The sequence below is a fragment of the Abrus precatorius genome, unplaced genomic scaffold (genome assembly GCF_003935025.1).
Source record: "Abrus precatorius isolate BTA unplaced genomic scaffold, Abrus_2018 Scaffold3, whole genome shotgun sequence".
Classification (NCBI taxonomy): domain Eukaryota; kingdom Viridiplantae; phylum Streptophyta; class Magnoliopsida; order Fabales; family Fabaceae; genus Abrus; species Abrus precatorius.
Window position 1 is genome coordinate 336,024 of NW_020874373.1, and position 11,110 is coordinate 347,133.

Consider the following 11,110-nt stretch of genomic DNA (forward strand, 5'->3'; position numbering starts at 1 on the left):
GTTCACATCTTGCCATGCTAAAGCTTCAGATTAACTTACCGCTCTTGAAAACAGACATCTCCTCTAGAAAGAAACCAAGCCATTAAAGCCAACAAAACAAAAGGGGAAAGAAATACTAAAACACCAATGATACATTAAAAAAGAATAAAGTAGAATGGTCACTGAAGTCCTTCTTCTTCATGACATGGCTGTTTCCCAACAATGCTACCTGAAAAGCCTGACGCAGAGGGTCCAACAACTAAAGGAAAATTTTGATCGTATTAGGAAATAAAGTCAAAATCATCAAATGGTAGGTCCTTAACAATCTTAGCACAAAAATAAATTATTTTTTTGAGACAATTATTAATATACTATAAATTAACAGCATAAAAGAGAAGCCTAAAATATCAAGTTCAGTTACAGCAGTAGAGTATATATTACACCTGAAAATTCTTACATCCACAATTAACACAAGCACGCTATGTGGGGTAGGTTTGACATGGCACCGAGTAATCGGTATCCTTTTGAATGCTTCTGAATCCTAAGGTGATACAGTAATCAAAGAACCCCTAAATCACACTCGAAATTGGGTGGATTCAGATGCAACTATTATGTAAAAACTAGAAAGAATGATCCATTCAATAAACGAATGCAAAAAACGAATCTGACATAAATAATGACATCAAAATTCACAACCCAGCCGAAACCAAACCATGCAACGTCACAATCCCAATCACGATATTGTCATCATTTATGACAGGCAAAAACTGCACTGGCGATGGAGGCGCTTCCATCTTCTTCATTGCCTCCACTGCCATAGCCTCTGGACCAATAGTTCTCGGATTCCTAACACTCATAAAATACAATTCAATACATCTTCACAAGAGTAGAATAAACCATTGAACAACAACAATTATGTTACCTGTTGCACATTTTCCCTACAGTGAGTTTGAAAATGGCTTCTCCACTTGACCTAAGAGTGCGACGCAGATCGCCGTCCGTGAACGTTCCAATCAGATGGTAACCTTCATCTATCACAAGAAGGCATCCACACCCTTTACTAGTTAACTCTACGAGTTGATCCATAATCAAATCCGATTCCCTGCAAATCGGAACCTCCACCTGTTTCTTCATCAAGTCCTTCACCTATTGCAACGCATTCAAATCACCAATTACGAAGGGGAAAACATCATTTGAGACGAATGGAGATGGAAAATGAAACGGAAACGGACCTTGAAGATGAGACTCTTCCCAATCTTGCCAGCGGGATGGTTGGCGGCGTATTCTTCCTTGGTGAGATTCTTCGCTTCCATGAGTGCGATGGCCACGGTGTCGCCGAACACCATCTGGATGGCGGTGGAAGTCACCGGAGCGAGGTTGAAGGGACAGAGTTCTCTCTGGAGAGGCAAATGCACGGTCATGTCGCACATCGCCGACAACGCGTTGCCTTCGACGGAGGTGAGGGCGATGAGGTGTGCGCCCTTGGCCTTGGCACAGGGCACGAGACGGAGGAGCTCGTCGGTGGCGCCGGACTTGCTGAGGAGGACGAGGACGTCGCGATAGGAGAGAATTCCGATGTCGCCGTGGAGAGCGTCGACCGGAGAGAGGAAGGCGGAGCGGATGCCCAGAGAGACGAGTGTTTGGGAGATCTTATTGGCGACGAAGCCGGATTTGCCGACGCCGGTGAAGAATACGGTGCCGGCGGTGTGGAGGAGGGCGCGCGTGAATGCTAGGGTTTGGGAGTGGTCGATGTGTTCGAAGAAGAAGTTGAGATGACTCTGCTGCGATTTGAATAGGCCTGAGAGGGTGCTTTCGTCAATGTGGCTCTCGCTAACGCCTTGTTTGGATGGCGAGGGTGGAAATGCAGGCAGAGAACCCATTTCCAGAGACAGAGGGAATTCGAAGAAGAGTGCTTATCTGTTCCTTCTCCTTTGATCACAAGACAAGAATGGAACATCTTCTCTCTCTCTCTCTCTCTCTGCTTATTAATAACACCATTCAATCAATGCTGGAATTCCAATTAATTTACGCGGTAACAAAACCAGCGTCGGTGCCGCCGTTAAACTCAAATAAAATTGCTTTATTCACCTAAACCAAGAGATTTCTCACCAATTTATTTTTCTCGTCATTTTTCAAATATGTAAATCCATAGTAATTATTTATATACACATCATAAATAAAAAAATGTTATAAAGTCATCTTAAAAATTTAAAATATTTATAATGTAAATAAAAATGCTAAATATGTTTCTTAACTATATCTCTGCTAAGGGAATGCCACCTTCCCTTGCGATTTCTAATCGACCCTCTGCAATTGTTGCCAAAAGAAAATTAAATTTCCTTTTAAAACAAGAAACATTGATAAGAATTTTTCCCACCTCTGATTCAAATAAGATATTTCTATTATATGTGTTTATTTTTTTTATTAAATTATATACTAGGATTTAACTTTTTTAAAAGTGAATTTTCACTTTAAAGAAATAATAAATTATAATTATTGATTAAAAAATAATAACTAAAATTCAAATGATTATACAATTTGTTTGACATGTAAAATAAATCACAATTTTTAATTGTTAATTTTTCAATTCATGATTATACTTCTTTATTTTAATCGCTAATAATAAGACGATCTTTTCATTTTAAAGTATCTATTTGATGCATGAAAATATGTACAATTAGAGTCTGAAACTGGACATTAAAATTATAATTATAACATTTTGGAAATTTTTATAAACATATAATTACAATTTCAAAGTCTAATTTCATAAAATTTTAATATAATAAAAATATCATTTCATAATTTTAAATCATTTGAATTATAATTTAAATCATTTGAATTATAATTGCAACCACTTGCTACTTCCTTCAACATGAAAGCATAGTATTATTTTCACGTGTTTATTCCTGACTCAGGCCTTCAATGTGGACAGAGTAGAACTAAGAATGGAAAGTGATGAATGGTGCCAATAGGTTTTCGGTCTATAGTTGAGAGTAACGTTACTCGAAGAAATCATAGGTGAATAGAAGAATATGCACCACTATTTATATATGCAGTTAAATTTAAAATACATATAATTAAATTAATCTGAATTATAAAACTGCCGAGTATAATTCCAGCATATTTGAAATTCTTTAGGAATCTGAGCTGACATTTCGGGCTTTGGGTTTTGTATTTCATATAAATAATGAGGGAGAAAGTTATGATTCGTTGAAACCTGGAATTCTTCATGGAAGTATCATCCAAATTTCTAGTGCCGATCTTTGTATGGCAAAAGGATTATCCTACACAGGTAAACCTAAAAAGGACTCAAATATTTCCTTTCTATGACAAAAGTTTAGCCGTCAGCTATTTATCATTGTCAGATTCTGAAGATGAAGACATGCTCGAACTATCATATGAAACATCAAATAACTTGTTTTCTTGTAAAAAAGACAAGTAACGTGAGTTTGTAAATGGAGAAACCTCAAATTCTTTTGGGTCTCCTACTTTCTTTGAAATCGAAAACTTACCCTCAGGAGCCTTCTTATCACTTTTGGTGCCAAGGGAATTGATTCCTTTCTTGTCATTTGAAATGATTTTCTGAAGTGAAGCTGTCTTCTTTTTTGAATGAATGCCATAAGAAGTACCATCAGTGCCACCGGAAGTTCCTACAACTTGGGAAACCACTTCATTTTGTTTCTTTTTTGATGAATTCGGGGTTTCCCGCAATTTATGTCGTTTACAAGAAGGGTGAGTTGAATCATTTAAAATTTCTGGGCTTTGTTTTAATCTCTTGGAGGCAACAGAGCTCAGAGTTAATCCAAGATTCTCTTTGGCCCATCTATAGACTGCGCTTAGTTTTCCATCCACAGCACGACAAAGAATTTCCAAATCACTGATTTCATTACGGTAGAGGAGAGTTTTGTTGCTCCAAGTGCAAGAACAAAGCTGTTTTACATGATCAAGACATGCGAACTTGTCTTCTGAACATGAACAACCCACAGCAGATAAGTGCAAATCACGAAGGCAAATACTACATTCCCTTTTACAAGTGGCATCAAAATTTTCATCCATTCTTTGTGATACTAAAGAAGTGCAAAGAAATTTCCTCTTCAAAGTTTCACTTTGGACGCGAGACTACACAAAATAAACAAATATAATAAGATTGAATGTCAGGCACCAAACATGAAGGAATAAAGCGGTGCAGCCAAATCTGAACCCAGAAAAAAGGAAATGGAGGGAAAAAAAGGCCTTCAGAACTTTATTTCATTATTAAAAAAAAAATTGTGCTTCTGTTATAAGATTGAATAAATGTTGATGATCAGCAGGATTTTGAGTTGACTAATAAACAAACTAAAAAAAACTAGGATTTAGGACTGAAGGGCTTACTTTCAAAGCTTTTGTTAAGATCCCATTTCTTTGATAGACATCTTTAGATGTTAAATTTTCAGATGTGCTCTTCATACACAGATCAGCTTCCCACTTGGCCCTCACAGCTTCCCTTGCTGCTTGTAGTAAAAGCTTATCGTATGAAATAATTGTCTTTCTCTTTTGTTCACAATATAGCTCTACAACATTCTGTCCATGAAGCAGCCACTCAAGAGGAGCAAAACTTACTGCTTCAGAACAGTTGAAACCACAATCAAATCCAGAATGATATGCTCCGGGGAAGACGAGAACAAATTCACGAGGACATTGAACACAACGATATACGGGTATATCCGCTGCCTTCAATATGGAGCTAGATAATTGCATCACCTGTACCAAATATTCACATGAAAACCTCAATGTTTCACATATCAAATAGTAGTATTCCCCTTAGGCATTTCAAAATTAAAACAAAAGTATAGACCTTGTATTTCAGGTGAAAAGGAACTTATACATACACTGAGAATGAAGGAGTTGAAGAATAATATTTTCTACTTCTATTCTCTATCACAGATTGATGGCTACAATTATAGAAGACTTTACCAACAGAGCCAAATCATGCAACCAAAGAAATATTATTGCAAGCTGCAACAACGGTTGGCAGAGATCATAATGAACATGTTCTCACCAGTTTATTGTGCATATCAGGCTGTCCTGCACACAGATCTGGGAGATACTTCTTCCAAATTGTTTCAAAGTTAACAGAAAACCTTGCTGGGACGCTATACCACACTTTTGGTTCACCCAAATGCATGTAAGATAATGAGTATAAGTGGTGCTCCTCAACTTTCTGTTTTGTCAAGTGGTTTGAAAGAAAAGTAAACATAAGAGACTCATTAATTACACTTGAAAATTAGTCCAACCAAAGGACATAAGAGATATAAACATAGATGTGATGTGCATGCAAGTATAAGGCAATAAAGCTATGGCATTACCCAGTTGAGTGGAGAGAAGCACATTCCCACATGAACCCGAGGGGAGAAGTTATGTGAAGCTTGAGAGCTTTCAAATGAAAGAAGGGAACCTGGAAGTGAAAGCATATTATTTAAATTCCATCCAGATTTCAAATATTCAGGGTAAGTGTATGCCTCCAAAGGATCAGAAACTGCAGGAAATCCACTGCTAAAAACTCCAGCCTCCAAAGTGTTACTGCAAAGCACCTAGAACAATGTAGCATGACATGATTTTGAATTTGCACAATGAAATCAAAACTGAAGACGTAAAAGGCACTGCATGTTCACTTCATTTTCTTCAATATACCTCAATTTCTTCAGTTGGATTTTGAGCAATTCGTTTGTATTCACCCTCAATATTTTCCACAGATGGTTCCCACTGCTGTTGACATACAGCTAAATTTATATCAGAACCCATAATCTTATTCTTATCCTTGTAATTGAAGTACTGGGTCTTGAATTCATCGGCATATTTCTTAAATGTTTTGAGACTGAATTTAAGGCCAGGTTCAGACTCACAGTCACAGCGTTCAACATTCTGAGAAGTGTTTCTATTATCAAGCTGAGAGTCCAAAGTGACTTTTATGTCTCTACTTCTATTGGTTCTTGTACTTTCACAGGAGCTTCCCATTATGTCTTGTGCACAGTGAACTTGGTGTCCATCAATTCTCTGAATCTGAGCAACAAATTTGGAGCTTTCCCATATGCCCTTTTCCTCAAGAAAACACGGTGGCTTCCAGCAAGGAGGTGGGACAATACGACAAATTCCATAAGATTCTGCTTTGGAACGTATGCTTGCAATATATTTAAGTGTGTCTTTGAATTCCTTCATAATGTAGTACGCATACAATTACTCAAACATTTATTCTACAAACTCAACAAGCATATGAATCGACATTTGATGACATAAATCAAGACGTGTACATTGAAACACAAGTGTAAATAAGCACACTGTTATGTTTATGTGGTAGGTACCTCCTCTGTTGGGTGGAAAATAGGAGCTTCTTCCAGAATTTCTCTTTTTGCATCCTCAGGATGCCACCTTGCTGTTACCTGGTTCAAGACTTTGATAAACAAACCAACCAACAAAAATATAAGAGGCATGGTTGTGACTGTCACAATGTGGAAAGTCAAATACCTTTAGACTCTCACTGCAGTTTGGACATCCCTGTATGGTCCCTTTTGGACGACAAGCATTTAAAGGGAGATCCTGAAAAGAAAAAAAAGGATACAATTAATGTTGCCTTAGTACTTAAAAGAGAAATCAGTCATGAGATAATGCACACAAAAGCACATGAAAAATTGATATCAAGTCTGATAGGGTGCCAAATATGGCAAATACTATAAGGAAGGGTGATGTGTCTGGAGAAGAGACAGTTTTACAAAAGTCCAATGTATGGACAGTTTATACTAGGAGACAGAAAATGGGGCCAGGGAATAATGATTAGTTAGTTAGAGGGGAGGTGACGTGAAAGGAATCAAGGAAATAAGAGAATTCTGGTATATGAGGAGAGAAGGGAGTGAGAGTGAGGTAGACAAGAATATTGTAGATTTTGCTAAGGAGAATTTACTCTCTGGAGGAGTCAATTACTAACTCTGGAAAATTTACCTTAGCATTGTAGAGCTTGAGCTCTTTTACTCAGTTTTACTACATAATCTGATTAATAACACAGCATATATAATTTGTTTCTATCAAAGTCAGCCACTGAGTAATTCATAACTGTAGTCATTTATATATATGTTTGTGTGTGTGATTCTACCAGTATCAGTAATGACATACTTCCTAATTCTAGAACAATATCCAAGAAGTCCTGCAATCCTGAGCCAAACCACCAGACACATCACAAAAGAACATAAGAAGTTTAAATACTGCACAGAAATCAGAGTCCTAATAACAATACAGAACTTTGAACAAGAAGATAAGATCAGCATTCAGCAATATTCCGTTCCAATTATTGTAGGTTACCTGCCACCTAAGGACTTATAAGGTCTCTTGTATTAATTGCTGAAAATTATTACTCAATATAAAGCAAACAACAGAACTGATTTTTTGAATGAACAAAATCATTAAAATTTATTCATATTTCCACATTCTTGTCCAAGCATCTCATTTTAGAATCAATATTCAGGGCATAAAATATGAATGCATTCACCTTATGGGGTACCGAGAGCCACTATCTGCCCATTGGGAGTATGCCTTTTCTAGTTTGAATTTATTAGTAATGAGTAATCTAATCATTAACCCAATAAAAACAGCAAGATTCCCAGTTTTACCATTGGAGGACGCTCCATGTGAGATTCCTCAGGTTTGTGGTATCTCTGGTCTGAGATTATCCATGGCCGGTGCATAATAACCTGTTTATAGGCAGCAATGTCATTCATCTCAGGTTTAGTATCCATGTGGATCGGCTCTTGTTCAGATGCAATTGGAAAGCTTGTAGATTTATTGGTTTCCTTAACTTTTCCACTCCTTTTCAATTTAAAAGACGTTAGGGATGCAAAACCAGGGGGCACTGAAATATTTTCCATCTTCACATATTTGGCACAATCATTTCCACAATCTGCTTCCGTCATCACTGCAGGCAAAGGCAAAAGTCAAGCAAATATTATCTAGAAAATCATTTTGGCACTAATGGATACTTTGAAAAGAAAATGAAATATTGAAATAGAATGCTTAGTATGCATCAAACATTATTGCAGACAATTTACTACCCTGATATTGATCACTCAATTGTTCAAGCTTAAAACCAATACTTCACTAAAACATCCAGTGTTTTGGTAGGTGTCGGTAGGAAATAAAAGAAGAGCAGGGGAGAGAAAAGTGTGGAAAATGAAACCAAAAGACCAAATCTGATCCTAAGCATCTTTACCAAAAGTACCACATGAAGCAAAATGTAAATCATCATACAATACACCAATTTGCTCCTCAACTCCTATTTGCAAAAGTCAAATTATTATTTATGTGAATTACTATTTGCTGAGGCTATATGTAAATGAGAAGGCAGTAAATGAGGTGATAGAAGAATTGGAATGGTTTGGACATCACATTGCTTGGAACCAAGGAAAATGTAGAACCGATAGAAAACGAAGGGTAAGCTCATTCCCAATCTGCGCTAACAAATTTGTGCCACACCTTTATAGTATGAAATTGAGTTTCAATCTTCCAATTAACAATTTCCTATATAATGTTCAATCCTACTAAGTAAGAGGAAAGTATGATGATTTTCAACACTTTCCCTATCTCACTCTCTCAAGGAAGCTTCAAGATGTTAAAGAAAAACCCTTCAATCCCTCTTTTCCTTTACTACCTTCTCTAATAAGCACAAACTAAAACATTAGGAAATTAAAGTTGTTTTTGTTTTCGTTACGCCAATAAAATATGCATGCATAAATCTTCATAAACATAACTTCCAAGATATCTCAAAGGGGGAAATTAGCATAAAACACGCACACGAAAAATGAAAAAACTGAAGTAAAAGGTCAGCATATTCAATAAAACAAAGAAGCATCACCAAACAACATACCAGGGAGAAAGATACAATTTTGATACATACCCAAAATTTCGAAATATTGTGATTGCCCAGAAATCAGATTTGTGCAGGAAGTAAACGGTGGAGATGATTGAACTGAAGAGAGTAAAGTAGCATGCAGCCAGTAACATCAAAATATTGAGGAGATCGACATTAGCAAGAGCGATTGCGTAGATGATAAACGATTGTGAATTTGAGAGTCAAAATTCAAAATTGATAGGATCATGTTTCTTCCCTTCCCATCTTGTCCAAGTCCGAACACTCTCCATTCTCAAACCCTTCCTTTTCCCCCACAATTTTACTTCTCTGCCGTAATTTGATTGTTTAGTTCAAGTTACTCATTAGTTTTTCAGTTTCTTTTGATGATTTTTTTTTTTTTACAATTTTCATGAATGCATTTGGGTATATAATTTTTTAAAAGTATTTATTTAATATTTTTTAAAAATAATAACTTATATTATGACTTTAATTATAAATTTTATTTTCATAAATATATTAAAATAAGTTAAAATAATTTATGAAAATTATACATTATTTTTATAAGCTTTTTTATAAATTATTTTTAAAAATATAATAATAACTTATATTATGACTTTAATTATAAAATTTATTTTAATAAATATATTAAAATAAGTTAACATAATTTATGAAATTATAAATTGTTTTATAATTTTTTATAAATTCTTTTAAAAAATCTCATAAATTTTAATTAAGATTCTTAAAATGCGGTTCTTTAATATACTCGTATAAGATACATGTTAAAAAATATATAACATGCACTTTATTAAAAATTCTAAATTATTATAAAAATATATATTAAATATTTTTTAAGATTTTAAAGTAATAAATATTTTTTTAATAAAAATATTTCTTTTAATTTTTTCACATATAATTTTATGATCAAAATAAAATATTTATAACTTATTTTTATATATTTTATATTTATTTTTAAAACTATAACGTAAACTAGCGTTTTAAAAAATGTTAAAGCTTAACTTATTCAAAAACACACCATTTCGTTTAAACGATGCATGTTCTTCTAGCCTTCTAGGCAATATAATAATGGACAGCATATGAATTCTAACAACATCATTTGTTAATTTTTATTTTTTTTTACTAAAATAGTAATGAGCTTCGTATTCAATTGTATTAAAATGCTGCAACTTTTATATTATTTGCTAAATCAGTACATGTCCTACTTAAAAAACACTAAATACATAAAAAGTAATATTTAATATAATAAAAAATAATTTTTTTAATCTGTTTATTAACATAGTTGAAGTCGCATTTTAAAAATATGAAACATATAAAAGTAAATCTATTTAGTGAGAATGACTTATCAAACACAAATTTTTTTATTCTAATCGTAGCTAAACAACTTCACAATATATAATAATAAAAAATAAAGTTATGTGTCAAGTATAGATTTCATATCTATACATATTACTAATGTTTTACATGATATTTTTCAAGCTTTTATTTTTAATTTAATTATTTTATTTAATTGAATTATTTTTTATTATGTTACTTATATATTTATTAATTTTTATATGTTTAATATTTTATATTATTTTTCATATTTTGAATTTTTTTAATAAATTATCACATAGCATTTCAATTTTTAAAAACCTATTTTAATTTAATTATTGTATATGTTTCTTGATTTTTCATGTTTTCATTCATTTAAATTTAAATTTTAAAATTTTAGTTAATTTTTTTAAAAAAAGAATATAAAAAATTATAATAGTCTTAAACAGGAAAAATGATCAAAAAATGGGGTAATGAATATAATATATTAAAATAATTTTAACAATTAAAATTAAAAATATATAATAAAAATAAATTTTATATTATAGAGGTATTATAATTCAAAATATTGACTTAAAAAAATTAATTTATTCTACATATTACACCAGTATAATTATTTTTTTAATATATACAATAAGTCATACTTAACACATTCACTATAACAACGACGATATTGGACGATGCATGTTTACTGATAATTTTGGAACACTAAAGTTGTTTGAAAAAGGTAGTTTTTTTTTTTGAGGAAAAAACAAAAAAAGGACAAATTCAATAATTTACATAAATAAATTTTAATTTATGAATTTTTAGAATAAAAAGAATAAAATAATATATTAACAAAAAATTAACATATTATTTATTATCATAAATTATAATTAATTTTATTATTTTTTAAAATATTTTTTTAAAATAAATTGTCTCTCAAACAAC

At 33.0% G+C, this 11,110-nt stretch overlaps 2 protein-coding genes across 2 annotated transcripts; both read right to left on the reverse strand.

Moving 5' to 3' along the window:
• Positions 1 to 259: 259 nt before the first annotated feature.
• On the reverse strand, positions 260 to 1,939 carry LOC113861300 (probable arabinose 5-phosphate isomerase). Its single transcript, XM_027494031.1, has 3 exons — positions 1,212 to 1,939; positions 902 to 1,125; positions 260 to 825 (listed from the first exon to the last, which is right to left on the reverse strand). Exons 1-3 carry the CDS (start codon positions 1,857 to 1,859, stop codon positions 669 to 671), a joined length of 1,029 nt encoding a protein of 342 aa, XP_027349832.1. The 5' UTR covers positions 1,860 to 1,939; the 3' UTR covers positions 260 to 668.
• Positions 1,940 to 3,001: 1,062 nt separating this feature from the next.
• LOC113861299 (putative lysine-specific demethylase JMJ16) lies at positions 3,002 to 9,203 on the reverse strand. The gene is made up of 9 exons (XM_027494030.1): positions 8,897 to 9,203; positions 7,617 to 7,918; positions 6,481 to 6,552; positions 6,318 to 6,395; positions 5,650 to 6,168; positions 5,325 to 5,549; positions 5,018 to 5,179; positions 4,351 to 4,719; positions 3,002 to 4,098 (listed from the first exon to the last, which is right to left on the reverse strand). Exons 2-9 carry the CDS (start codon positions 7,914 to 7,916, stop codon positions 3,328 to 3,330), a joined length of 2,496 nt encoding a protein of 831 aa, XP_027349831.1. The 5' UTR covers positions 7,917 to 7,918; positions 8,897 to 9,203; the 3' UTR covers positions 3,002 to 3,327.
• Positions 9,204 to 11,110: the final 1,907 nt, after the last annotated feature.